A 26,670-nucleotide genomic window follows, 5' to 3' on the forward strand; every position below is an offset into this window, starting at 1 on the left:
CTTTCCATTGCTGCCACCCATTCAGGTGGGGAATGTAATATTAGTGACAGAGCTGAAACTGGTGTTTTCAGCACCAAAATTATAAGTAGGACATTTTTGGAACTACAAACCAGCCACCTGCTCCCTCCCATGTCTGCTTGGTGGCTATACTACTAGGCTACAGAGATCCAATGAAGGGTTTGATCTTTTATTTTAATTCAACATGTCAACACCTTGAGCTTATTTGACATTCTTTTGGTCTTCACAAACTACAATTACAGAAGTTCTTGTAGAACAATTGATTACACATAAATAACAGATTTTAATAAAAATGTAATCAGAGCAAAACATTTGGCTTCTTCTTTATGATACAAAATAACAAGTAACAGTATAAACAAGTCATAATAACCCATATGTAGCTTCCTTTTTGTGTTTCTTTGGATTTGAGGGAAGGTCTCTCTCATCAAAAGCAGACAATATTTTACAGAAGCCTGTGGAATATTGCTAAAAATATTGCATCCAGTCCATGGAAGCCAAAAAAGACAACATGGATCAGTTTCCTCATTTCTCCATTAGTGTCAGCCTACATGTTTGGGTGAGGTGCATAAAAATTGCGTTGGATCCAAGAAACTCCTAACTGTTGCAAGTAATGCCCAAGACAGAAGTCATCAGTTCCAAGGAGATGACTTGAAGCACTAATTTTTTCAGTTTTTAGAGGTTCAACAAGAACCAATATTTAAAAATTTGCAGACTTTCATTATTCCTTGTTATTCGTTTCTTGTTTCCTGTATAGTTTGTTGATTTTTGGGTGGCTTAACCTACAGAAAAGAAGCAATACATATATAAAAGTACTCATCCTTATAATGGGAAGAAAAGCTGAAGCTCAAGTTCATATAAAAGACATGCAAACCCTTAATTGTGGTATTTATTCCAAAGCAGAGCACTTGCTGTTCTGCAATATCTATTATGTGCCTACAGGGAGCAACAAAATCCTTAAAATAACTGCCTGCTGCAGTGTGTGGGTGTGTGTGTATGTTACTAAACCAAACCTGAACTGCCATGGTATTTAGTATAGCTTTGTCTTTTGCATAATGCGTGCAATCAACTGAAAATGCTATATGGGACTACTAAGTTCATGGGAAGGTTATCAAAACTCAAATATTAACAGTACAGTGTAAAAATAAAAACTGGGTAAATAGATAGGCTGTGCAAAATAAAAAATGTTTCTAATATAGTTAGTTAGTCAAAAATGTAATGTATAAAGGCTGGAGTGACTGGATGTGTAACATGCAAATTAGAATTCGGATTTGGTTCAGCCGGGCAGAATGATTCAGCCTAATCCGAATCCTGCTGAAAGAGGCCAATTCTGAACCGAATCCTGGATTCAGTGCATCCCTAATGTGGACAGATAATGTATGAGTAGCTATACTCTTGTATGGACACGTTTCTATTGTTCCATTTGATTGGGCTGGCCACTGGAACGATAAGAGCAGCAGGAAGTAAAAGCCATGCAATAAAAATCTTATACTACTACTTGGCATAATAATGTGCTAGAATATTTTAATATTATACAATGTAGGTTTTTCAATCTTTAGTTTAGATTTTTGGACCCTGATATATAGTAACTACAGCTGCTCCGCAATAAGCAATTAATGGCCCATACCAGAACCCATTAACTGCTGCTTTTCAGCTCTCTAACTCTGAGTTAGTCGATTTGAAGAGGGGCCACATGGGACATAACTGTTCAGTGAGTTTGCAATAGATTCTCAGCATGCAGCTTAGATTCAAAAGGAACAGTTATGACCCCCCCCCCTCAAGTCCCAGATTGGTTACTGCCTGGTAACCAATCAGTGGAAAGCAAGAGCTGCAAAGCAGGAAGTAGTGTTCTGACTATAATGTTAGACATCCAGTCACTCCAGCCTTTATACATTACATTTTTGCCATCATTTTGCACAGCCTATCCATTTACCCAGTTTTTATTTTTACACTGAACACTTCCTTTAAACGGGTAAATGTTCTTTATTATTTTACCAAGCAGAAATAAATTTAAAGTCCAGCACAGCGTTTAGGATAGGGTAGTTCTGAAAACAACAGGTGCATTGTATGCCACCCACCTCTTCATATTTACAGCTCCGGTAGAAACTGGCTTTTTTGTCTAAGTATAATAAAATCAGGTCACACAGAAATGTTGCCTGTGGAAAAATATTTCAATAACAATTTCAAAATAACTATGGACACCAAAAGCTATAACAGCATATAACATGCATGCAAGTTTATTGACTGCCATATATTGGGCCACAGCTCACCATTTGAATTGACATGTTTCCCTGGACTGACTTAGTTGAACTATAAATGCAAACCTATTGGATCTTTTGCCATCCATGCATGGTACCAAACTGTAAACAAGCATTTCCATGGCACTGAACAAAATGCAAACATGCAAAGTCTTAGCATAAAATACAAGGTCATGGATCGTTACAGATTTTTTGTATACTACACATTTCAAGTTTACATAATTCTTTTCAATGGAAATAGATTCAGCAACTTATGACCACATTATAAGGTAAAATGATACTTACTGCCCCAAGAAAAGCACAACCAGTACCAAGACTGACGGCGGTTGGGACAACCCCAAACTTTCTTGCCTAAATAAAGAACTCAGAAATTGGCACATATTGGATATTGGACTTGTACGCATCCATTGTTTATATTGAACAGGTTTACATTCAAATTGCCTCAACATATTTCAAGGGGATATTAAAGAAACCTTTGATACCACCAGGCACCAAACTATTGCTAAACGAATCTTTACAAAAGCAGGATCTTGTATTATACTCTGACCCGAATTGTATTGTGATTTTCACTACTAATTTGAATATATGTCATGCTGGGCTCCTCTAGATGATACCAATCACTAATTAAGAAAACCTTTGGAATGCTAAATGATGTTGAATTTAATGTGAAGTCCTTGGAATAGGGCCACGTCTTACTGCAGCCTGTAATGATCCAGGAGATCACTGCATACCCTGAAGTGATAACAGCTGCATCAGGCCTTCGACATCCCTCCCAATGGTTCTATATAGGCTCATGTTATGGCCCAGTGTTTGAGCCAAAAGATTGGATCAGCTCAATCTGGCGAACAATTCCGATAAACAAACTGAGCAAAAAATATTTGAACTCACCAAACAAGTGGAACTTTAGGTATCTTTAACTCCGAAAAACATTAAGGTCATTTACAATGATCACGGGAGAACAACGAAAGAATCAGTCTGACTGTGGTCTGTATGTTATAAAATAAGTCTGGGCACTGCCTGTTCTTTTGCACTTTGCACACTTTCTTATAGTAAATAATTCTTCTTTTAGCAAGGCAATAGAGAAAGCTCCAGGCAGTTGCAAGATATCAACATTTAGGAAAACTTGGTATATTAAACAGAAATCTGAGTTTAATACAGGTGCAAATGTGTGTATTCTGAAAAGGGAATTTTTTTTCCCTTTTAAAAAAAGAAAATCATAATTTTGTGGCCTTGAGCAAAAATGCTGTTTGTAAGCTGACTGTGATTCTATAAGTGCCTTCTTCATTTTATTAAAGGAACAGTAACACCAAAAAATGGAAAGCATATTAAAGTAATTAAAATAGAATGTACTGTTGCTCTGCACTGGTAAAATTTCTGTGTTTACTTCAGAAAAACTATTATAGTTTATCTAAACAAAGATAATGTGTAGCCATGGGGACAGCCATTCAAGCTGAAAAAAGGAGAAAAGCCGCCGGTCACATGGTAGATAACAGGTAAAACAACATTGTATGCTACAGTGATAATCTGTTACCTGCTATGTAACCTGTGCCTTTTCTCCATTTTTTCAGCTTGAATGGCTGCCCCATGGCTACACAGCAGCTTGTTTATATAAACTATAGTTGTCTTTCTGAAGCAAACACAGCAGTTTTGCCAGTTCAGGGTAACAGTATGTTATATATTAATTACATTTAAATCTTTTGGTGTTACTGTTCCTTTAACTATACAAATAATGAAAGGGCCCTGTAACACACCATGTATATACTTCTGTTTATTCCCTCCCATAGACTTACCCCATAGACTTACCTCACCAGTTACTGAAATATCAAACCGGAAGCCATAAAGCTTGAAAAGGTCTCGATATTCCTTCCTTTCTTGGTCCCAATAGTATGTGGCAGTTCTGCGTGTATGGATTTGTTTATGAAATTAAATATGGTAAATAAGAATGTGAGGCAATGCTTCTTTCCATAAAGCTATAAAAATTGACATTACTATTTATTGTAGACATATTATGGGAGTACTCCTGCACTTTCTCTTAATCACATTTATATCATCCCACAAGAAATGGGTAAAATAGACTCAGATTGTAAGCTCTCACAAGCTCTCCTAACAAGATGCATTATTTATATGCAATTATTTCCCTCACATTAGCTCAGTAGACTCTCAATGATTATCCACTGGGTGTCACAACCAGGGGTGAGTCTAGGCCCCAGGCTGCCTTTCCACAAATTCAGCCTCTGAGCAGGTAAAGGGGGGGGGGCTACATCACTAGCGCAGTGAACACAACAGCATTCTCTGCACTAGAACAGCACAATCTCTGGTTTAATAACTAGAATTTGTGCTCTTAAAGTTACCAGGAGCAGCTTTTTGTAGCCTTAACATGCTACAGGCAAAACTGAGGCAAAACTGAGACCCCTGATCACAAAATGCCTTTTAGAGGTAAAGGAAAGGTCCAATCTATGGGGGAGGGCAAATGTTTCATCGTCATTTTGCACTCCCCCCTTGAATGGACCTTTCCTTCTCCATCAAAGCATCCATTGTTCCCCAGTTTAGTATGCACTAAACTGTTTCTAATGTGAGGAAAATATTTTCTTAGGGTGACCATGGTTTTAATAAAGGTGCAATTTTAAATTAATAGAGGGATTACCAGTTTGATCTGCTTTGGTAATGCATGGGGAATCTATTTCTCTGAGCATAGTCAATGTACTTGGTTATGATATGTTTGTATACAGTAAGTAAACTGTTGTGTCTTGTATTTGTATCCCTTTACTCAAAGTGCTGCAGGAGACAAACGTTAAATAATAATAATGGGTTATAGGTTTATAAGTTCCAAAGATGGCATTGCTTTAAAAATGAGAAAAGTAATTACCGGTACATATTAAAAGTGATGAACCAAATCCACTATTTTGGATTCGGCTGAACTCCCGAATCCTTCTTGAAAGATTTGGCCAAATACCGAACCAAATCCAAATCCTAATTTGCATATGCAAATTAGTCATGTGAAGGGGTACACATTTTTTACTTCCTTGTTTTGTCACAAAAAGTCACGTGATTTCCCTCCTTTGCATATGCAATTTGGATCCGGTTCGGCCAGGCAGAAGGATTCGGGCGACTCCGAATCCTGCTGAAAAAGGCCAAATCCTGCCCGAATCCTGAACCGAATACTGGATTCAGTGCATCCCTACATATTTAGGTTATGTTAGGCAGGGCTGTCCAACCTGCAACCATAAAGCTGCAGTTAATGTGTTCTGGTATGCTGGCATGGGCCATTAATTGCTTATTGTGGAGGGTGACAACAGCTGTAGTTACTATATATCAGGATCCAAAAATCTAAACTAAAGATAGAAAAACCTACACTGTATAATATTAAAATATTCTAGCACATTATTATGCCAAGTAGTAGTATAAGATTTTTATTGCATGGTTTGGCTTTCACTTCCTGCTGCTCTTATCGTTCCAGTGGCCAGCCCAATCAAATGGAACAATAGAAAAGTGTCCATACAAGAGTATAGCTACTCATACATTATCTGTCCACATTAGGGATGCACTGAATCGAGGATCGGATTAGGCTGAATCATTCTGTCTGGCTGAACCAAATCCAAATTCGAATTTGCATATGCAAATTATGGGGGGGAGGGAAATCACGTGACTTTTGGTTATAAAACGATGTAGTAAAAGATGTTTTCCCCTTCCCACCCATAATTTGCATATGCAAATAGGATTCAGATTCGGTTTGGAATCTTTCGGGGTTTCAGCCGAATCCAAAATAGTGGATTCGGTGCATCCCTATGGGATGATTAGTCGGGTACCATATTGGTCAGCCTGTTTATGGCCACCTGAATTATTAACACTTTCCAATGAAAGGTCTGACTAGAAATTTATTCACAGCAAACGTAAACATTTCCAGCTTGCTAAGTAAACCCATAATGAGTGTTATTCAAAGTAGAAACTGTATTTGTGAGAATATTCTATTTATTATATTTCTAAAGTATTTATAAAAAGTCACCTGAAGTTGTTTTTAGTGTCTTGAAGTCTAAAGGAATATTGAGGTAGACACTCAGCTGCAGGGCGATCTAAATCACATTTCCACTCTATGCGAGCTGCAACAACTCCACCCTAAAATAAACCAAGAAACAATATATTAATCGGGTTGTTCATCTTTGAAAGCCTGATGTAGAAAGTGATATTGAAGCAATTTGCAGTTGGTTTTTATTTTTTATTGTTTTTGCTTTTTGAGCTATTTAGCTTTTTATTTAGCAGCTCTCCAGTTGCAATTTCAGCAATCTGGTTGCTAGGGTCCAAATTCCCCTAACGACCATGCATTTATTTGAATAAGAGGCTAGAATATGAATAGGAGATGGCTAAATTTAAGGATAAGTAATAAAAAGTAGCAAAACGATAAATTTGTAGCCTTACAGAGGATTTGTATTTTTAGATGGGGTCAGTGTCCCCCATTTGAAGGCTGGAACTAGTCTGAAGAAGGCAAATAATTAAAAAACCTATAAACAAGATAACTTGAAGGCCAAATTAAAAGTTGCTGAGAATTAGCCATTCTATAACATACTAAAAGCTAACTTAAAGGTGAACCACCCCTTTAAAGGGGAATTTGACCCAAAAAGTATGTTAAGCAACATATGGTATCCCAAAACCCAGAACTGACACCAAGGTTCCGGTCACTGCTCACGCTTCCGCCTATGACAGCCGCCAGGTGTTAAAGGCCAGGGTCAAAGCCAATCAGACTACGTTGACTTACGTTGGCTGTAGCAGCTTTAAATAATTTAATTTTGTGTCAAGCGCAATGACATCACGCGTGCACCGAAAAGATGCGAGGAGGCGAGCGCCCCAACTTTACAGAGGATGCGGTTGTCCCCGTACAGAGCCCAGTGGGCCGGCCCTGCCGACCCACCAGACCACCAGGTATCCTTACACTTTTGAATATATATTAATACAAATTCATGTATGTATTTATCAGTGGGTGAAAATTTAATTATACCATTTGATAAATACACTTCTAAAAATCCCATAGGAACAAATACAAAGTGGATGAAAAAAACTGTTCTTTTTAAACTGATATAACCCTTTATAATACAGAAAAGCCATGAATAGCCTATAAAATATATCCTTATCATGTCATCAGATATAACTGGAGCTAAGTGATGTAATTTTTTTTCCCAGGACTCAATGAAACTCACATATAATAAAAACGAATGTACTCCTTTTGCAAAATATAAGTATATTAGAGTTCACCTCAGTTCCATGACCTGTATAAATGGGAACTCTTCTAATACTATATATTTCTATTTTACAACAGAGGGTACATTATTCTGCTTATATTTCTCAATTTTTTTTCCTTTAAAGACTTTTAAAGACTTTTACCATAACAGAGAGTTCCTCAAAGCTCTGTCCAGCTTGTGTTATAATCTCTTGAATTTGAAAGACTGGGCAGTATGGACTGGAGACTGGATTGTACCTGCAGTTCTTAAAATAGGTCTCATCGGACGTGTCCAGGGTATTGGCCCTTTGAACAGAATTTTAGAAAGGATTACTAGCCACAACCCTATTATTATTATGCCTCCACAAGTGTTTTTATGGATAAGATATTCTTATAATTGTTATACATATAGCACTGGCACTTATTTCTGGACAAATCCAGAACCATTATCACAGATTAGTAGAAGACACTTTATAACAACCCTTTTAACCCATAATTCCTTAGAGGATAAGTAAGCCTTTAAAATAAGCAAATGTAAAATTGATATGGGTGCTATTCTAAGAACTTCTGTAATATACATTCATTTTTTTAAATTCCTAGATATTAAGGGATATATGTACTGTTAATATGAATGAATTTTGTTACAACAGTGCCACCTTCCTGTAATTTTCCAACCATTCTGACCACCAATTGGTCAATGAAGTTGTCAGGAGAAATAAAGAAGGCTGGTCTGATTTTCTTCTGTTTGGGAAAGGTTCGAGCAAGTTTTCACATTTTTTTCCTAAGCAGAAGAACATCACAGTAGCCCTCTCTCTTTCAACTGACAACGTCCTTGACTACTTGGTGGTCAGAATAGTCAGAAAATGACCAGCAGGTGGCAATATTGTAACAAAATTAATTCATGTTAACAGTGCATGTATCCTTTAATATCTTGGAATTAAAAAAAACAATGAATGTACATTGCAAAAGAGCTCTCTCGTCAATTCCCAATTCCTTGTGAAACGTGTTGCAATCCATTACAAGTATAGCAGAACTTGATGAAAACATTACTTTACATCGCTGCTACACAGTGCAGAACAGTTCAAGGCCTATAGGCAACAAAGCTTCCTCTGTGCTTGTGTATGCACACGCAAATTATGACACCAGCACGCAAAGGTTATTATGGAGTTTAACAAACAAAGTGTACCCCTCACATAATTCAGTTCAGTTTTTGGACTTTTGTTCACAGCACAACATTTTTGGACACACCGCCCACAATTAATTAGAGAGAATGTTTATAGGCAAGACAGTCTTTCTTTAAATAAACACAAAGCCACACAAAATGACATAAGCCTTAGGCAAGGATAAAGCTGCATGCTACTCCAGTAATACTGACACAGAAACTTAAAGAAATAAAGCAGTATGAGAATAAATATGTTTTAAGCGCTTAATCAGGCAGTCATTTACAGTGGTACTTAAAGGAGAACTAAAGCTTAACTAAAGAAGTAGGCTAGAAATATTGTACATTATGTTTTGGGCTACTGTACCAGTCCAAGGCAACCACAGCCCTTTAGCAGGGGAGATCTGTGTCTCTAAAGATGCCCCAGTAGCTCCCCATCTTCTTATCTGCTGATTCGCTGCACATGCTCTGTGTCACTTACTGAGCTTAAGGACCAACTAACAATTTACAGTACACATAGAATATAAATGTCACAGTATAAGGCTGGTTAGTAATTAATACAGATAATTACTACATGGCAGCACACAAACCAGTGCAACTAGCATCAGAACTATCTGCTACAATGTGATTAAATAATTTGAAAAACATCTCCAAAACAATACTTACCGTGAGAAGTTAAACTTACTGAAGTGAACAACATTTTTAATGAAGAGAGTGAAATTTTCAGCTTCATTTAAACGAGGTTTCCTAAATAAAAGTAAAAGTGTAAGTCATAATGATAATGCATATGTTGCATAGTGCATAAAAGAGAGCAAGTTGCAGGTAAACAGACTGTCAGGTGAAGAAGAAATCATGACACCAGGCAAAAATGCATGACACCAGACAAAAATATAAAAATATAAAAATCCATAGAAATGTCAGTATTACTAAATAATAGGGATGCACCAAATCCAGGATTTGTTTCAGGATTCTGCCTTTTCAGCAGAATTCCGATTCAGAATCCTTGTGCCTGACCAAATCCGAATCCTAATTTGCATATGTAAATTGGGGGTGGGTAGGGAAATCACGCAACTTTTCGTCACAAAACAAGGAAGTAAAAAAAAATTTCAATTTTCCTTTCCACCCCTATTTTACATATGCAAATTAGGATTTGGCTTTGGTTCAGTTTTCAGTCGAATATTTCACGTAGGATTTGGAGATTCGGCCGAATCCCAAATAGTGGATTCGGTGCATCCCTACTAAATAATGACTAGACACAATATTTTTTTAGTATTAACTGCCCCTCAAGCTTTTGTAGGTGGAAGTGATACAACTATCAGGCACTATAATATAAGGTTGTGTTGGGGATGTTGTTAGTACAGTGGTAACACAGAAGTACACAGTACTTCTCCCCGGTAGACAGTGATGGAGGTATCAGCCATCTCTCTTCCAATATGGCACAAAGAAATCTCTGGCACACAAGGTAATGCTGGCAGGGTGAGCCCTTGCTTTAAGTATATTGCAGGATGCAATGTTTCGGGGTAAACCCCTTTGTCACAATTTACTTATAGATATGAATAGTTGCTAGTACTGCTGGGATATTTAAGCAACCACAAAGAAAAAGACAAAATCTTGATACCTCAGGAGTGATTCATTTTCAACAGGACACCATCCATAAATCTCACAAGTGGACTGAGTATGGTTGAACATAACACATTTTCCAGTTTTTATACCTGTAAAATATATATATATCTCATGACTTGAGTTCACTAGTGGGTTAAACCTACAAGCATTAAAATATCAAGCATGTCATGAGGTTCAACAAAATCCCATTCAGAAATAAATGAAAACATAATTTGCAAATTAAAGGAGAAATAAAACAATTTTTGGATTGTTGTTTCTAGTCTAACCCACTACTATATTTTGATGGAGTAATGAGTGATATTTACTACTTAAAACTACCATGCATGTCTAGCTTTGTGCTGACCACTCTGAGTGGTGACATTTAATCTCAGAAAGACAGACACAAACATGGGGGTTGTCTAGAAGACTCCGCTGGAAGATAACATGAGGAAGCCAAGAGGAAGGAAGCCTTCAGCTCAGCATTTCTCAAACTGTACAGTTGAGAAGGATGGGAAAAGGGAAGGTTTCCAATAACTATTCAACATATTACAGTTTTATTTTACTTTAAGAACAGATATCCCTTTGGGGATTTGGTAAATAATTATTGAGGCATTGTAAGTAAGGTTACCATCACATTATAAATGTTGAGAAGCAGTAATTAAACACTTCTAACAACATAGCCACTCGTTTTAAGGACAAAACTAATTATAGACCTCTATCCACTGGTAATGCTCTTTCATTAAATTAAAGGCATGCATTTGCAAATACAACAAACACCACCTGAATTATGGCTCTACCCACTAGAAACCCCCAAGAGGAACCAGACAGATTAACATAAAAATACAAGTTTGGCGACCAATTTACCATTTCCATTAACAACTGGTTCTCCGGCAACACAGTCCAGGTTTTCACTACATCTGGCATCTGAATTGACAGGGTTCTATTAGAAAAAGTAAGAAAAGAAGTCTTTACGTTACTAAAGGCAACTTTTCAATTGTCCTACATTTTTTCGTTTTTTTTAATTATTTGCCTTCATCTTCTGACTCCTTCTAGCTTTTAAATAGGGGTCACTGACCCATCTAAAAACAAATGCTTAGTAAGGCTACACATTTATAGTTATTGCTACTTTTCAGGCCCTCTCATATTCATAGTCTAGCCTCCCATTTAAAACAATGCATGGTTTGTACTTTGTATGGTAATTTGGACCCTAGCAACCAGATTGCTGAAATTGCAAACCAGGGAGCTGCTGAGTAAAGAACTAAATAACCAAAAAACACAACTAATGAAAAATAATAACCAATTGCAAATTGTCCCAGAACACCACTTTCTCCATCATACTAAAAGTTAATTTAAAGGAACAGTCCAGTGTAAAAATAAAAAGTGGGTAAATAGATAGGCTGTGCAAAATAAAAATTGTTTATAATATAGTTAGTTAGCCAAAAATGTAATATATAAAGGCTGGAGTGACTGGATGTCTAATATAACTAACAGAACACTACTTCCTGCTTTTCAGCTCTCTAACTCTGAGTTAGTCAGTGACTTGAAGGGAGGTCACATGGGACATTGCTGTTCAGTGAGTTTGCTATTGATCCTCAGCATTCAGCTCAGATTCAAAAGCAAACAGTTATGACCCATGTGGCTCCCCCTCAAGACACTGATTGTTTGCTGCCTGGTAACCAATCAGTGGAAACCAAGAGAGCTGAAAAGCAGGAAGTAGTGTTCTGGCTATTATGTTAGACATCCAGTCACTCCAGCCTTTAAAGATTACATTTTTGGCTAACTATATTTTTTATTTTGCACAGACTGTCTATTTACCCAGTTTTTATTTTTATCCTGAACAATTTCTTTAAAGGTGAACAACCCCTTTAAAAAGTGTTATGTGCAAAAAAATTCGCTCATTACTAATTTTTTTATAACTTTCTTTTTATTAAGATTTTTCAAGAAAATATATTTCCATACAAAACATTGCAAAAATAAAGAGAATACAAAAACAAAAGTAAAAGTTGTCCAGTGGGCAAGAGGTAAACATATACAGGTACATCAGAGCAGTATAATGAACACCCACCAAACATTTCCATGAAACATACATAAAAGTTAACAGTGGGGCACAAAGTGTTCAGTAATAAAGGTAAACCTAGAGAGAACTCTATTGCTTTATGAAAGAGGCAAATCGCAGAAGCTCCAATCAGTGGCTATATCTCCTCGTATCCCCCTCGGGCACAGTGAGTTCATAGGCACCCTGACCCCAATACGTTCCAACCCCACCAATTCTCCTACCATAGGAGATCAGTCCAATGGTCTGGATACAAGATATAGTAGCCGCCCAGCGCTCCAGACTAAGTCACCTGCAGTGGTCCCCCCAGTTGGGCTGTGTCCCAGCTACACCAAATTTTGTTAAAGTTATCAATAGTATCATTTCGAAGTGCAGTCAGCTGTTCCATCCTCCTAATATACCTAACTCTCTCCAGGAGGTCCGCCTCCGTCGGAGGGAGGGTATTCTTCCATTTCCCCGCTATAGTACATCTGGCAGCTGTTAAGATGGAGTTGGCTAGCTTTTGGGTTGGAGTATTTATAGTAGGAATTCTCTTCCCCAGTACCAATATCAAAGGGTCTAGTGGAATATCAATCAATAACACTTTAAGCAAACATTGTGTCACTCCCTCCCAAAATGGCTTGATAACTGGACAAGTCCAGAATATATGTAGTAATGTGCCTTCGTGACCACACCCCCTCCAACATTGAGATGAAACAGACTGTGGGAACCATTTATGCAATAAAGAAGGAGTGTGATACCATCCCATTAATATTTTGTAGATGTTTTCCTTCAGGGTGACACATATAGGCGTTTTTGTAGCATTTTCCCATATATTACACCAAGTATCCAAGTTTATGGGTTGACCCAAGGCCTCTTCCCATTTTTTCATATACACATGGGGAGCGGAAGCGAGATCCCTGTCATTGAGGAAACCATACCACTGGGATATCAGCTTCCTCTGGGAGAACCCTGCCTTGCAGATTCTCACTACCGCAGTGATGTCTGGGGCTTGACCCCGCGGGCAGTGGGAGAGTGCAAAGTGCCTCAGTTGGAGATACTGCATTTTAGTAAGATTGCCTAAGTTCACCTCCTCTCTCAACTCCTGGAACTGTTTAAGTTTCCCCGAAAGGGGATGGAACAGTCTACCCAGATGAAATAAGTTCCCATCTCTCGCCAAGGCCATAAAATTCTGTGAAAAACCTGGGGGAAAGTCTGGGTTCCTGACCAGAGGAGTCAGGTGTGCTGGGGGGCTATCCCACTTCCATTTTTTCAATGTCTTCCGCCAGAGGGTAAGTGTATGTATAGTGGGGCCAAGCATTTTATCTCTAACCTCTAGCGGGAGTGGCCGGTTCGACCATAGCCAGGAGGCCAAATGCGAGGGACCACTAAAGTCAGATTCCAGGGTGGCCCATTTCGTAGAAGGGGTGAAAGCCACCCAGTCTCCCACCTGTTTTATCTGAGCTGCCAGAAAGTCATGCTGAATGTTCGGAACCGCCAAGCCACCCATAAGTCTGGAACAGTACATAGTAGTCCTGGAGACTCTATGCCTCTTATGTGCCCAAATGAAGCCAAGGATGGCTGATTGCATTTTAGAGATATCTGCGGAAGGCATGAGGATTGGGAGTGTGTCACATAGGTACAGCAGTCTAGGGAGTATGTTCATTTTAACCGAGGCTATCCTGCCCATCCAAGAGATAGGGTACTTATGCCAGGTCTGTAACTCCTGCCGTAACTTATGCAGAAGAGGCGGATAGTTACATTTATAAAGAGATGTGTAATCCTTAGCCAAATGTATCCCCAGGTACTTCAGAGAGTTCTCTACCCACCGGTAATGGAAGTTTAACCGCAACAATTTAAGCTGGGCATGAGGAATGTGAACAGGGAGGGCCTCAGATTTATCATTGTTCACTCTATATCCAGAAACACGCCCATATTCAGTAAGTAGGTTATGCAGATTTGGGAGTGTAGTTAATGGACGAGTTAGTGTTAGCAGGATGTCATCTGCGTATAGACTCAATTTATACTGCTTGCCTTTAAGTTCGATCCCTTGTATATCTGGGCACAAACGTACCGCCTCCGCCAGGGGGTTCAATGCTTATGGCAAAGAGCAGTGGGGACAGGGGACAGCCCTGCCTCGTGCCATTCTGCACCGTGAGAGGGTCAGACATGACTCCTGGCAGCTTAATTCGGGCCGTCGGGGATGAGTAGAGTGAGCGAAGAGCCGTTACAAACGATCCCTGAAACCCCATAGCCCCAAGGGTCGAAAACATGTAGTCCCACCTAAGGCGGTCAAAAGCCTTTTCGGCATCTAGACTGAGGATGATCATCGGCGTCTTGGCCTTGTTGGCTATATCTATGAGATTGACCGCTCTCCTTATGTTATCCCCCGCCTTCCTTCCCAGGACGAAACCGACTTGATCCGAGTTTATGAGGGAGGGGAGTAGTAAATTAAGTCTGTTCGCTAAGAGCTTCGAGAATATCTTCAAGTCTGAGTTTAGAAGGGAGATGGGGCGGTAGTTCGCACATTTCGTGTGATCCTTCCCCTCTTTTGGTATCAGCGTAATGAATGAGCTAAGAGTAGTTTGTGGAATAGGTGTCCCTTCCATCCAGCCATTATAAAGAGGAACCAAGTACTTAATGAGGTGTCCTTTAAAAGTTTTGTAATAGCCATATGGAAGGCCATCAGGGCCTGGGGATTTGTTCAGTGGCATCTGTTTGAGTATGACCTCTAGTTCCCCAACAGTAATCGGAGCGTTTAATTGGTCCGAGTCTAGTTCAGAAATTCTAGGGAGATTCAATGTGGACAGAAATTTCTCGTTAAGTTTAGCCCACCCATCTGAGTCGGGGTCCGGGAACAGGTTATATAAGTTCGTATAATATGAACGGAAGGCATTAGCAATGGCCTCTGGGGAGCACACCCTGCCCTGGGCCGTATGGATGACTTGGGAGGTCTGCAGTGCCTGCTCAGCCCTTAGTTTTCTCGCCAGTAGCGTATGTGGCCTGTTAGCTTTCTCGTAGTAAAGCTGTTTATATTTGTTAAGCATCTTATCTGCTTCTATGACCTTAAGGTCTTTCAGCTCATTTCTTAGGGACATGACTCTGGCAAGTCTGGAAACTGATGGAGCCAATAGGTGTTTATCCCATGCCCGTTTAAGATCTCCCTCCAAGATCCGTGTCCTAAGTAGTTTATCCTTTTTAAAGGCCGAAGACTGGGCAATACACTCCCCCCTTATCACAGCCTTGTGTGCTTCCCAGAGTACATTGAGCGAGTCTACAGAAGATTCATTTAGTGTAAAATATTCATCTATGCAGGACTGCAATTTATCTCTCATGTCAGGCCATTTGAGAATATGCTCATTAAGTCTCCATGGGCCTCTATGTTTGACGTGTCTATGTATGTCCAGTGTCACTTTAATGGGCGCATGGTCAGCCCAGGATATTTGATTGATCTTAGAATGACCCAAAGTGGAACAAAGAGGTGAGGAGAGGAGTAGGTAGTCAATTCGTGTGTGGACCTGGCGTGAGTGCGAGAAAAATGTATATCCTTTCTCTGCAGGGTGTTGAATCCGCCATACATCCTGCAAATGGTACGACCGTAAAAGGGTCCGAAAATGTTGGGAGGTTTGGGCAGTGGAGCGGGGTGGTGAGCTACGTGTAAGGCCCAGTCTATCTAAAGAGGGAGAATGCACCATATTGAAATCCCCTCCCACCACTAAGTTCCTAGCATCTGCCATATTAACTTTAGCTAGCACTTTCTTCAGCATACGGATGGGTTTCTTATTAGGCAGGTACACATTGAGAAGCGTTAGGGGTACATTGTGTAGGGTACCATATACAAGAATATAGTGACCCTGTGGATCTGCAACCGTACGCTGAATGGTAAATTGGAGCTGTTTGTGAATTAGTATAGCAACTCCTGCTTTTTTCTGCGGGCCTGAGGCTCTCAAGATTACTGGGTAGTCTCTAGAATGAATTCTCCACAAGTCGGATTTACGGTGATGCGTCTCTTGGAGGAAAATTATGCTAGGGGTCACCGATCTGAGATCCCTATAAAGCAGGTTACGCTTTAACGGAGAATTTAATCCGTTAACGTTCAGAGATATGATGTTAACCATTATAAATAAAGATAGATCGCCGCGTGTCTGGTTGCAGATCCACTGGGTGTACAACAGTATGCAAACATACAAAATATCTCACCAACTGGTGCCCGAGGGGGGAGAGCCACTCAATAACCGTATGCCACCACTGGAAAGTACAAAGTGCCCTATAAGAAAACAAAACTGTCAAAACCAAGACATACATTAGTAACGTTGAACGTAAGTTCGATTGGCTCCATCTCTGACTCCTTACAAGTGGTAAGGGAGGGAGGCCGAGAGTGGACGACATGCCGGCCTGAGCCATGATCGGGTATGGGAGAGAAAAGAAGAAAAGTCACACCGTAGTCCTCCACGTGTATCATTCTTCATATAGCTGCAGCAGGCTATCCGACAAAAGAGAAAAGGGGGAAAAAGAAAAGAAAAAAAAAAAAAAGGGGGGGGGGAGGGTAAAATGCTGCTAGGGTGGGAGCCACAGAGCTGCCAGTATCAGCTGCGTCTAGGACTATCGGAGGTCATGGCAGTCGAAACAAAAATGCCTTTCGTGTACACAGCAAAAAAAAAAAAAAAAAAAAGGGGGGGGAGGGGTGGAAGGGGGAAGCAGCCAAAAGGGGGGGACAAAACAAAGTCTCAAAGCGGGGTACAGCGATTCATGCCAAATGTAACAGCAACTCAATTAGTAACTCTTCACATCCTCGTCGAAGGACTGGTGATTCCACGTGCCTCCATCCCATCTTCAGGTGGGCGCCCTCTGCGCTGGAAGCGGTGCAGGGGACAGCTGTGGGGACCGATGCCCTGATGACATGGTGCTCCACGCAGGGGAGAGCCGTTGTTGTTGTGGAGGTGATCGAGGTGCTGGGGCCGCCTCCTCCTCAGTAAGGCCCAGCTTTCGTAGGAACTGAGATGCTCTAGCTGGATCTTGAACAGAGAACTGGGTCCCCTCCCGATTCACTATCAGGCGAAAGGGGAAGCCCCAGCGATATGGGATACGATTGTCCCTCAACTTCTGCGTTATGGGCCTCATGGCCCGCCGTTTCGATAGCGTGATTAAGGACAAGTCATTAAACACTTGTATTTTAGTCCCTTGGTGCGTATAGTGGGGTTGATTTCGCAGCTTCAAAGTAATGGATTCCTTGCTCTCAAAGTAGTGCAATCTCACTACTACATCTTTTGGGAGGTTGACATTAGCTGGGGGTTTACCCAGTGCCCTATGGGCTCTGTCCATTCTCCAGGCCTCCGGGGGAAGATCAGGGTTTATGGCAGAGAAGAGACCCCTCAGATACGTTCTCAGGTCCTGATTTGTAACGGTGTTAGGAACCCCCCTAATTCTGAGGTTCTGCCGCCTTTCCCTGTTCTCTAAGTCTTCCTGCTGCGCCTTAATACGGGAGACCTCCTCCCTTAGAATCACATTTTCATCCTCCAGATCATTTAGTTTTTGAATCAGCTCATCTGAGATGTATTCAAGCTTGTCAGTACGTTCCCCTAATGTGGAGATTTCTGCCTTAAGTTCAGTGACCACTCCCTTCAGTGAGGCTGTAATGCTGCGCGTGAGTTTATCATGCAAAGTCTCTAATTGCGCAGAGAGTATGGTCTCTGTGATTACAGGTTGTGATATAGTGTGGGTCACCTGAGAGTCCGGTGGGTCCTCCATCTGCTCCAGTTGTTCAATCGGTCGCAGTATCACAGTGTCGGAGGCCCGACTGGGGGAGCTGGATATGCTGGAGAGATCATCGGCGCCATCTTGGATACTGCCGTTGCGGCGCGAAAACCTGCGATTAAGATATGGAGATAGCGTTCCCGTCTGCCTTCGTCCGCCTTCTACCCATCCTCCCAGGTCTGCCGGTAGCCGTTCTCGTCGCCCGGTGTAAAGGTAGGCTCTGCTGTAATCTATTAGAGGGCTTTTTCCCCTGGATACACGCGGAGCTCAGTTAGTGTGCGGCCATTTTCTAGCTCGTCAGGCTCCGCCGCTCATTACTAATTTTAAGATAATTATTTCAAATTGCATGTTTTTGTTGGAAGCACCTACACCTCCTTATAATGAAAATAAAACAGTGTTTGTACATGTACATATTACACAAGCTCCCAGTATGTATGTATTTATATCACTTTACTATCACTTTCTTTTATACTTGGCAGAAATAAAGTAATTTAATACTTTCGTGAACAGAAGAATTGTAAAGTAATATAGACTCTAGTGTATCATTATCTGGTTCTGCAAGTTAATTTTTTTTACTTTTTGCAGATTAATTACAGCATACAAAAATAATTATAACTTTGGAGATGGTATCCATGGTATTTGTTTCTATTACATTATAATAGAAAAGTTCTGTTTCCATTTTACTTCTAAAGAAGTGAAGTTTATACAGCCCTGTGAGACTGTGTTACTCTGCTCAATAAAAAGGTGTTTTGTCAGCTGATCATACTAAATATTTAGCGACTATTCTTCATGCTGAGGTGGTCTAAGGGTGATGAAACACAAGGATATTTATCATCCATGGGAAATATGCGCTGCCTGCAAGTGACAAACCTCAAGTGTGAGCTCCATATGACAAAATATACAAATCTGCTAACTGCCAGAAATTGCCTTCTACTTGTTATGTGATTCAAATGTTTTACTACTGGCAGCTGACACCAGTCTTAAGAGATTTCAGGTTTGCTCTTACCCTTACAGCTAAGTGTAAATATACTAGTCAGGGGGTGCAAGAGCTGCAGCAGCAAATGAGCTGAGGGATCTGGAGGCCCATGGGTGCAAAAATGAAAAACAGTTAAAGAGATCACTGCAGAATCCTAAATACAGGGGTTGGGGAATAAACCAGCCAATCAAACAACTAAATAGTAAAAAACAAAATATATTACAAATCTGATAATGCTTTTATATCTACATTGCCCTGTAGTATGATTTGTCGTGCTGCCATAACTAAAGTAAAGATTACACCTGACTGCAAGACCACCTTTAAATGTCATTTAAACAGAGTAAATGTGCTGTTATTGACATCAATATGTGCCACACATAGGGGCAAATTCACTAAGCGCCGAAGTGCCGAACGCTAGCGTTACTTCGCTAGCGTTTGGCATTTTCGTTACTGCGCAAATTCAGTAACGAACGCTGGCGTAGATTCGCTAGTGTTACTTCGCACCCTTACGCCTGGCAAATTTTCGCTACGGACGTAACTACGCAAATTCGCTAACGCGCGCAGTGTACTGAACGGTACCTTTTATGCTAGACTTCCTTCGCCACCTCAGACCAGGCGAAGTGCAATAGAGTAGATAGGGATTGCTTCAAAAAAAAGTCATAATTTTTTCTAAGTCCCAAAAAACGCTGGCGTGTTTTCTACATTATGGGTGATAGGCTGAAAAAGATCGAAAAAATTTTTGGGGCTCCTCTCCTTCCCCCCTACATTTCCTGACTCATGGCAACTTAACTATACAGTGGGCACATGTGTAGGGCAAAATAAAAATTTTATTTGATGTTTTGAAGGTTTCCCAGGCATTTGTAGTGATTCTACGTATTCCTCCATTGAAATTTGAATTTGGCACCGTATGCAAATTAACCATCGCTAGCGTAACTTCGCTTCGCTTAGCGAATCAACGCTAGCGCAACTTCGCAACCTTACGCTACCCCTGAGCGCAACTTCGGATTTTAGTGAATTTGCGAAGCGCTGGCGAAACTACGCCTGGCGAAGTGTGGCGAAGTGTGGCGATGTTACGCCTGGCGCAACTACGAATCTTAGTGAATTTGCCCCATAATATTTTCTAGTGCCATGCAGAAATCAGTTTAAAGTTTTCTGATGGACCCAAAACCTTGTTTTGCACAAAGACAATCAAAGTTCTTTTTTTCAGAACTGGCACAGTTAAAGAGACTCCCCACTGCTACTATAAGGACCCTCTTATCTTACTATGCCCAGTATCCCTCAGCCACAGTCCCTTTAAACAGGTTATATCCCCCACTGCTACTATAAGCACCCTCTCATCTTACTATGCCCAGTATACCTCAGCCACAGTCCCTTTAAAGAGGTCATATTCCCCACTGCTATTATAAGCACCCTCTCATCTTACTATGCCTAGTATCCCTCAGCCACAGTCCCTTTAAAGAGGTCATACTCCCCACTGCTACTATAAGCACTCTCTCATCTTACTATTCCCGGTATCCCTCAGCTACAGTCCCTTCCCAGAGTTAAGTATGTCCACTGTTAGAGGCACAATCCTCACTGCTAGTGACACCAACAAAATAATCTGTATTTTTCCACTTTACAGGTTTAATGTTATAGGCCTCCAGTATTGTCCACTCAGTGTTTCTGTCTATAACATATTTTTTAGTGTAGGCCTAACTATTGGTGTATAGCAGTGATCTCCAACCAGTAGCTCATGAGCAACATGTTGCTCTCCAACCCCTTGGCTGTTGCTCCCAGTGGCCTCAAAGCAGGAGCTTATTTTTGAATTCCAGGCAAGTTTTAGTTGTATAAAAACTAGGTGTACTGCCAAACAGAGCCTCAATGTAGGTTGACAACAGAGTTGACTGGCCCAGCCCCCCTCCCCCGATGTCCTGGCCCCCAAATAAAAATTAATCATTGCGCCGGTATCGCATGCGGGTCAGCCGGGGGCCGGGAGTATAGTTATCCGGTGGGCCCCCCCATGTCCAGTGCGACCCTGGTTGATAATCCACAAAGGGGCTACCAAATGGCCAATCACAGCACTTATATGGCACCCCAAGAACATTTTTCATGCTAGTGTTGCTACCCAACTACTTTTACTTCTGAATGTTGCTCACGGGTTCAAAAGGTTGGGGATCCCTGGTGTATAGTATTCTCTTTGCAATGCCTTCTGCTGGTAAACACATGAGCTCATTTGGCTTCAAATACTATCTATATAGATAGCACCCAACTTGTTTACACATTGCTGACCTCCCACCTTAAGCGCAGTCACTCCTATCAGATAGCTTCTTGAAAATGTTTTCCTGGGGGGTTTGGGTGACTAGAAATGTAAATGTATAGCTATATACCAGAAAGTGTATGTAGAAATTGTTTGTGCGTATATTATTTTGTAAGCATGTGCATAATTCAGCAATTGCTCAGACCTCTATGTGCAAAAGTCCTTTTTATCATGCAACCTACTAGATGTGGAGATCTTTTTATTAAAGGTTGAATGAGTGGATTTAGAGTTTTTTTAAATCACGACTAAACTCACTTTCTCTAAAACCACAAATGTCATGACATTTATTAATAGATCAGAATAAAAAAAAAGTATGAATGGAAATTAACTCAGAAGATCTGAAGAAAAATATAATAAATATAATATATATATATATATATATTATATATATATAATAAAAAAATGGTACCTCTAAAACTGCTAAAACTCTGAGGTTTTTTTGTCAGTTCCTAGCAAAAAAAATCTCTATCCTCTTAACCCCTATTAAGTCCAAATGTATTTAAACAGTCCAATAGGATCAGTGTAGCTCCCATTGACTTTTATAGGGCCTCAGCAAATTGTATCTGCTAAAGTTTTGTCTTAGAGGTTTTTGTGATTTTTACACTTAATAAATCTCAATTTTTTTAGAGCTTTTAAAAAAAATCAGAAAACGACGAATTTTTAGACATTCGTGGAAAACAAATCAAAGTTCGATTGTTAGTTAATTGGCCCCTTAGTGTAACATTTAAGTAAGATGGCACTTAGGGAAACAATTATCAAAAATCACACAGTTGCTCTAAAATAGTATGAATAATTTGCACATATTTATAAAAATAAAATCACAAATAACTTAATCATGATCATGTACAGTAAAAATATTGTTATCATGCATATAACTCTTTCTCCAACCCATTCACTGCACTGTGCATTAGGCTGAGAAGAAATATAAGATATTTTGTGTCTTTACCTCAGCACAAGTCCTTTGAACTTGACCTGTTGTTGCAATGAAATTTGTAACCAAAAATAGAACGTTTTCTCCCTATAGATAATATCCAAAAGAAACAATATCAAAATAATCATTTAACGTTATTTAAAAACATTAAGAACATCAGTTTTATAAATGCATTATTAAAGGGGTTGTTCACCTTCCAACATGAAAAGTCGCCTGCGCTAATGCACACGCGGCGATGCGTTTTCTATAGTCGCCCGAAGTCGCCTGAAGTTGCCTGAGGCAGTTCGGGGAGATAGTCGCTCAGAAGACGAGGCGATTAGTCACCAGGCGACAAAATCTTCCCAAATCTCCTCGTGTGGACTAACCCTAAATGTAACAATTCAAAATCTGTGCCTGTATTACTGATCCGCCAGACTGAAACATCAGGGACTGGAACATTAACTTTACACTTCAATATTGGAGAAACGGTAAAACATAATAGATATTGATTGAAAAAAGTCTTTATTTCCAAATATTTCCAAATCTGAAAACAACTGAACTGAAAAAAATGTATTTAGAAGGTGAACAACCCCTTTAAAACAAAAAAAGGCTATAATTTAAATGTACCGTTCCTGTGCCAACTTTTGTTGGGATTGTCTGAGGCCAATTATTTATTAACACAGATGCAAAATTGTACTGGTGCAGTTAACCATACTAACCAGTGCTGATCAGTTGCTACTGGGAGTTTACCATATTTAAGATGGCAACGCTGATGTGCAAACAAACCTGAGATGGTTTAACAAAATCAGCCACATCCCAAATCTTCTCTTGGGAATTTCTGAAATTCTTGGTGATTGAGACTCCCTTCAGTTTTGTTATTATGGAGAAATGAGGGTCTGAGTCAGTATCTTGATATCCCTTCTTTGCAAGAAAAACCCACCTGTTTCAAAGATAAAAATTAAAATCTGTAATTGTATTCTCCATATAAACATTAACTTCTAAGCAACTTTCCTGTACCAGAGGGGGTCCGGGGGGCACATTGTTAGTGCAGAGGATGCAAAGACATTCTGTGCACTAAAAGAACCAAATTTCCAGTTTAATAACCGGAAATTTGGCTCTTAAAGTTACCAGGAGTGGCTTTTTGTGACCCCTGGTACCAGGCCCTGACTGGCAATTTCAAACTATCTCAAAATATCACTGTCTACACCATAGTAAATTTTATAAAGGTAAACAGCCCCTTTAAATATTGAGTGAAGCCAGGACATAATAGTTATAAAACTCTAAAACTGCCAATAAACTCCCATAAATTGCATCAAAACTTAACTTGCTGTCTCGCTACAACTTCATAGATATCACCGTGCTTTCAAATCACTAGTGCATCAAGATCAAGCCTTAATATAATAGGATTATATAGACAATCTTTTTAAAATGGATTTTATCTTACATAATTTATAAAACTAAGCATTCATTGTCCTGCATTATTTTTATATAAATTCTGTATAGAATAAAAAACAATAGGCGTGAATATATCCCACTGTAGAGATGTAATCCTCCTACGAAAAATTGCAAACCATGCACATGTCTAGCAGAGGACACTCAAGGAAACATGACTTGCAATACTAAAATATGGCTATGCTAATCATACGGTGCACACTTCCCACTCACCCAATAATGTAGCATAAAATGGCAAGATGAAGAAAGCGATATATTACTCCGACCTTTCTGTTTTTCGTCAGCAAATATTTCTCTGTTTTGTAATCTAGAAGAGCAGGTTGTGCTTGAGCGCAGCCAGCATCCATTACTGTGCTAGCGTATGCAATGACTGGGCTATCTGATCCCTTTATACTGTGTTAACTCCTTATTGATCAGAGGCAGCTCATATCTTGTGATAGAAAAAAAAATTTCACTGAAACATTCAGGATTTTCTGATAAAGTAAAATGTATTCATATCATGTGGACAGTTACTTATATAACCTTACAGTTACATGAAAAAAAAATGCATAGCCTAGTAAGTATGAGATAAGTGTGGTGAAATTCATTGTATTTTCTACATAGTATGGTGTAGAAATAATGTCATAAAGTATATATTAGCTTGGAGAAAGTGATGTAGGTAATGAGATGCAAAGATGGCTGTGCTGTCTTTATAATGGCAGTTTGCTAGCCTGAACCTGGAGAAATTTCTCCTGGTGAAAATTATTGTGTTCTTTTTAAATTGACAAATATTTACTGGAGGAATTTCACCAGGCGAAAAGCTCTGAATGTTCCCAATCCAAAGAGAATTTTCACCGATGCAAATTTAATTCCCCAAAACTTGTCATTGTTGCTTTTTAGCAAACTGGTGATGTGGTAAGTTTCAGTTTTCGTGAAAATAATGCAAATTAAAACTTCCACCCTTTAACAATTTAATACTAAAGAGTTTCTGCAATAAAAGGCATGCTTCAGACCATTCATCCCAAATCTGACCTTTATTGGCATTTGGCTGGTCACCCACCTCCAATGTTTTTGCCCCACAATTTCAGAACCGTGCACTATAGAGTGGCCAATATTTGGTCAAGGGGTCACGGTTCCAAATCTGGGTTTCATGAATTTTCCACTTTGTAACTTTTCAATAGAACCTGGTTTTGTGCAACTTCCATAAAGGTCTTTTTACTGTTACTAATGTGTGTTTATGCCATTTCAGATTATTAATGCCATTAAATGCTGATTCTGTTACATATAGAAGGACTTGTAAATAGGGTTGCCACCTTTTCTGGAACAAAATACCAGCCTTCCTATATATATATCTCTTTTTTCCCTATTAATAACATTGGGATCAGCCATCATTTTTACTGGCCAGGCCGAAAAATACCGGCCAGATGGCAACCCAGCTTGTAAATGGTACTAGCACTTTCAATTATCATTGTATTTTCTTGTAAATTTTAATTTTATTTCACTGCTGCTCCTGGGTCTGGTCAGGACAGGTGCATGGTTGGCACCTGCTGGGAGAGGATTAGGCTGCCAGACCATAGCCCAGCAGTTTAAATAAAAATACATTTAAAAAAGAAAAACAGGGCTCCTAAACTATAGCTATAGCTGGTAATCCGCCCTGAGAACAGAGTATTATATTTTCAGTGCCTGGGTAGAGCTCTAACAGAAATTTAATTTTTTTTAATTCCAGCAATATATGTACCAGCTCTGCTGAGCAGGCAAGACAGGTTGCACTAATGAAGGGCCCACTGTGCTCCTCATAAGCAGGGGATAAAGAAGGCACTGAACTTAAGGTGGCCATACACGGGCCGATAAAAGCTGGAGACAGACCGTGTCGGCAGCTTATTGGCCCGTGTATGGGGCCCCCCGACGGGCTTCACTGATCGAGATCTGGCCGAAAATCGGCCAGATTTCGATCGGATGGGACGAAAAATCCCGTCGGATCGCGGCCGCATCTATTCATTGATGCGGTCCTGCAATCCGACCGCTCATTACTATTCGTTAGGATCCGATCGTTGGGCCCTAGGGCCCACGATCGGATCAGCCCGATATTGCCCACCTCAAGGCCGAACAATCAGATTACCCCCGATATATCCATGCTCATTAATGGCATATCGGGAAACATCCGCTCGTTTGGCGATGTTACCAAACGAGCGGATCTTTGCGTCTATGGCCACCTTTAGGGAGCTACTATCTGGTTACCTTCCCATTGTTCTTTTTTTAGGCTGCTGGGGGGGGGCAGGGAGGGGTGATATCACTTCAACTTGCAGTACAGCAGTAAAGAGTTTATCAGAGCACATGTCACATGACTGGGGGCAGCTGGGAAACTGACAATATGTCTAGCCCCATGTCAGATTTCAAAATTGAATATAAAAAAAACTGTTTGCTCTTCTGAAAAATGGATTCCAATGCAGAATTCTGCTGGAGTAGCACTATTAACGGATGCATTTTGAAAAAAACATGTTTTTCCATGACAGTATCCCTTTAAAAAAAAATCAGTGTACTGCAGCACCTATAAGGTTAATTCCTTTCCCTGTCTGCATGTATCACGCTACACGGCAAATTGGTTTTTACAGCTGTTCCTTTCCCCACCCTTCACCACTAAAAGTCATTCTCACAACTCCTCAGCCTTTCCATAGCAAATTCACGTTGTCATAGCAACTCCACAGGCGGAAGATTACAAAGAAATCAATACACTGCTGTGCCTATGGGGTTAATTGCTTTTCCTTTCTGTCAGTGTCATACGACACACCGCAAGCGTGTTTTTATAGCAGTTCTCTTCCCCGCCCATCAGCACTAGTAGGCGTTCTCCCAAATGTTCACACACTTTCCATAGCAAGTGAATAAGGCCATAGCAACCACGGAACAGTCAGCAGTTTACTCAAAAAGCTGGTTCCCGCCCATAGTTACGGTGGAACCAATATGGAGATAATGGGATTGGCCAGAATCACGTCCTTAGTTACTGATCCCATCACTTCCGTTCTCTTGTCAC

At 40.1% G+C, this 26,670-nt stretch overlaps 1 protein-coding gene across 4 annotated transcripts; it reads right to left on the reverse strand.

The window, feature by feature from the left end:
• Positions 1 to 325: 325 nt before the first annotated feature.
• LOC121395174 (P2X purinoceptor 6-like) lies at positions 326 to 24,986 on the reverse strand. Of its 4 annotated transcripts, XM_041567943.1 has the most exons (12): positions 23,877 to 24,981; positions 22,998 to 23,151; positions 22,248 to 22,319; positions 11,108 to 11,183; positions 10,260 to 10,353; positions 9,308 to 9,388; positions 7,647 to 7,788; positions 6,277 to 6,386; positions 4,077 to 4,170; positions 2,559 to 2,624; positions 2,094 to 2,171; positions 326 to 797 (listed from the first exon to the last, which is right to left on the reverse strand). In XM_041567943.1, the coding sequence occupies exons 1-12, from the start codon at positions 24,008 to 24,010 to the stop codon at positions 747 to 749; spliced, it is 1,152 nt and encodes a 383-aa protein (XP_041423877.1). In that variant the 5' UTR covers positions 24,011 to 24,981; the 3' UTR covers positions 326 to 746. The 4 variants fall into 4 exon arrangements, with proteins under 4 accessions (XP_041423877.1, XP_041423884.1, XP_041423880.1 ...); XM_041567950.1 differs by lacking the exon at positions 22,248 to 22,319 and having other exon boundaries at positions 23,877 to 24,983; XM_041567946.1 differs by lacking the exon at positions 2,559 to 2,624 and having other exon boundaries at positions 23,877 to 24,983.
• Between the last annotated feature and the right edge of the window lie 1,684 nt (positions 24,987 to 26,670).

Source organism: Xenopus laevis, chromosome 1L (assembly GCF_017654675.1).
Source record: "Xenopus laevis strain J_2021 chromosome 1L, Xenopus_laevis_v10.1, whole genome shotgun sequence".
In the NCBI taxonomy this organism is placed as follows: Eukaryota; Metazoa; Chordata; class Amphibia; order Anura; family Pipidae; genus Xenopus; species Xenopus laevis.

Coding starts and splice junctions, on each gene's coding strand:
- LOC121395174 (XM_041567943.1), bottom strand. CDS start 24,010: ATGGATGCTGGCTGCGCTCAAGCACAACCTGCTCTTCTAGATTACAAA. Junction 10,354..11,107: donor ACCAGTTGTTAATGGAAATG/GTAAATTGGTCG, acceptor TATATTTTACAG/GTATAAAAACTGGAAAATGT. Junction 9,389..10,259: donor GAAAATGAATCACTCCTGAG/GTATCAAGATTT, acceptor ACTTTTATTTAG/GAAACCTCGTTTAAATGAAG.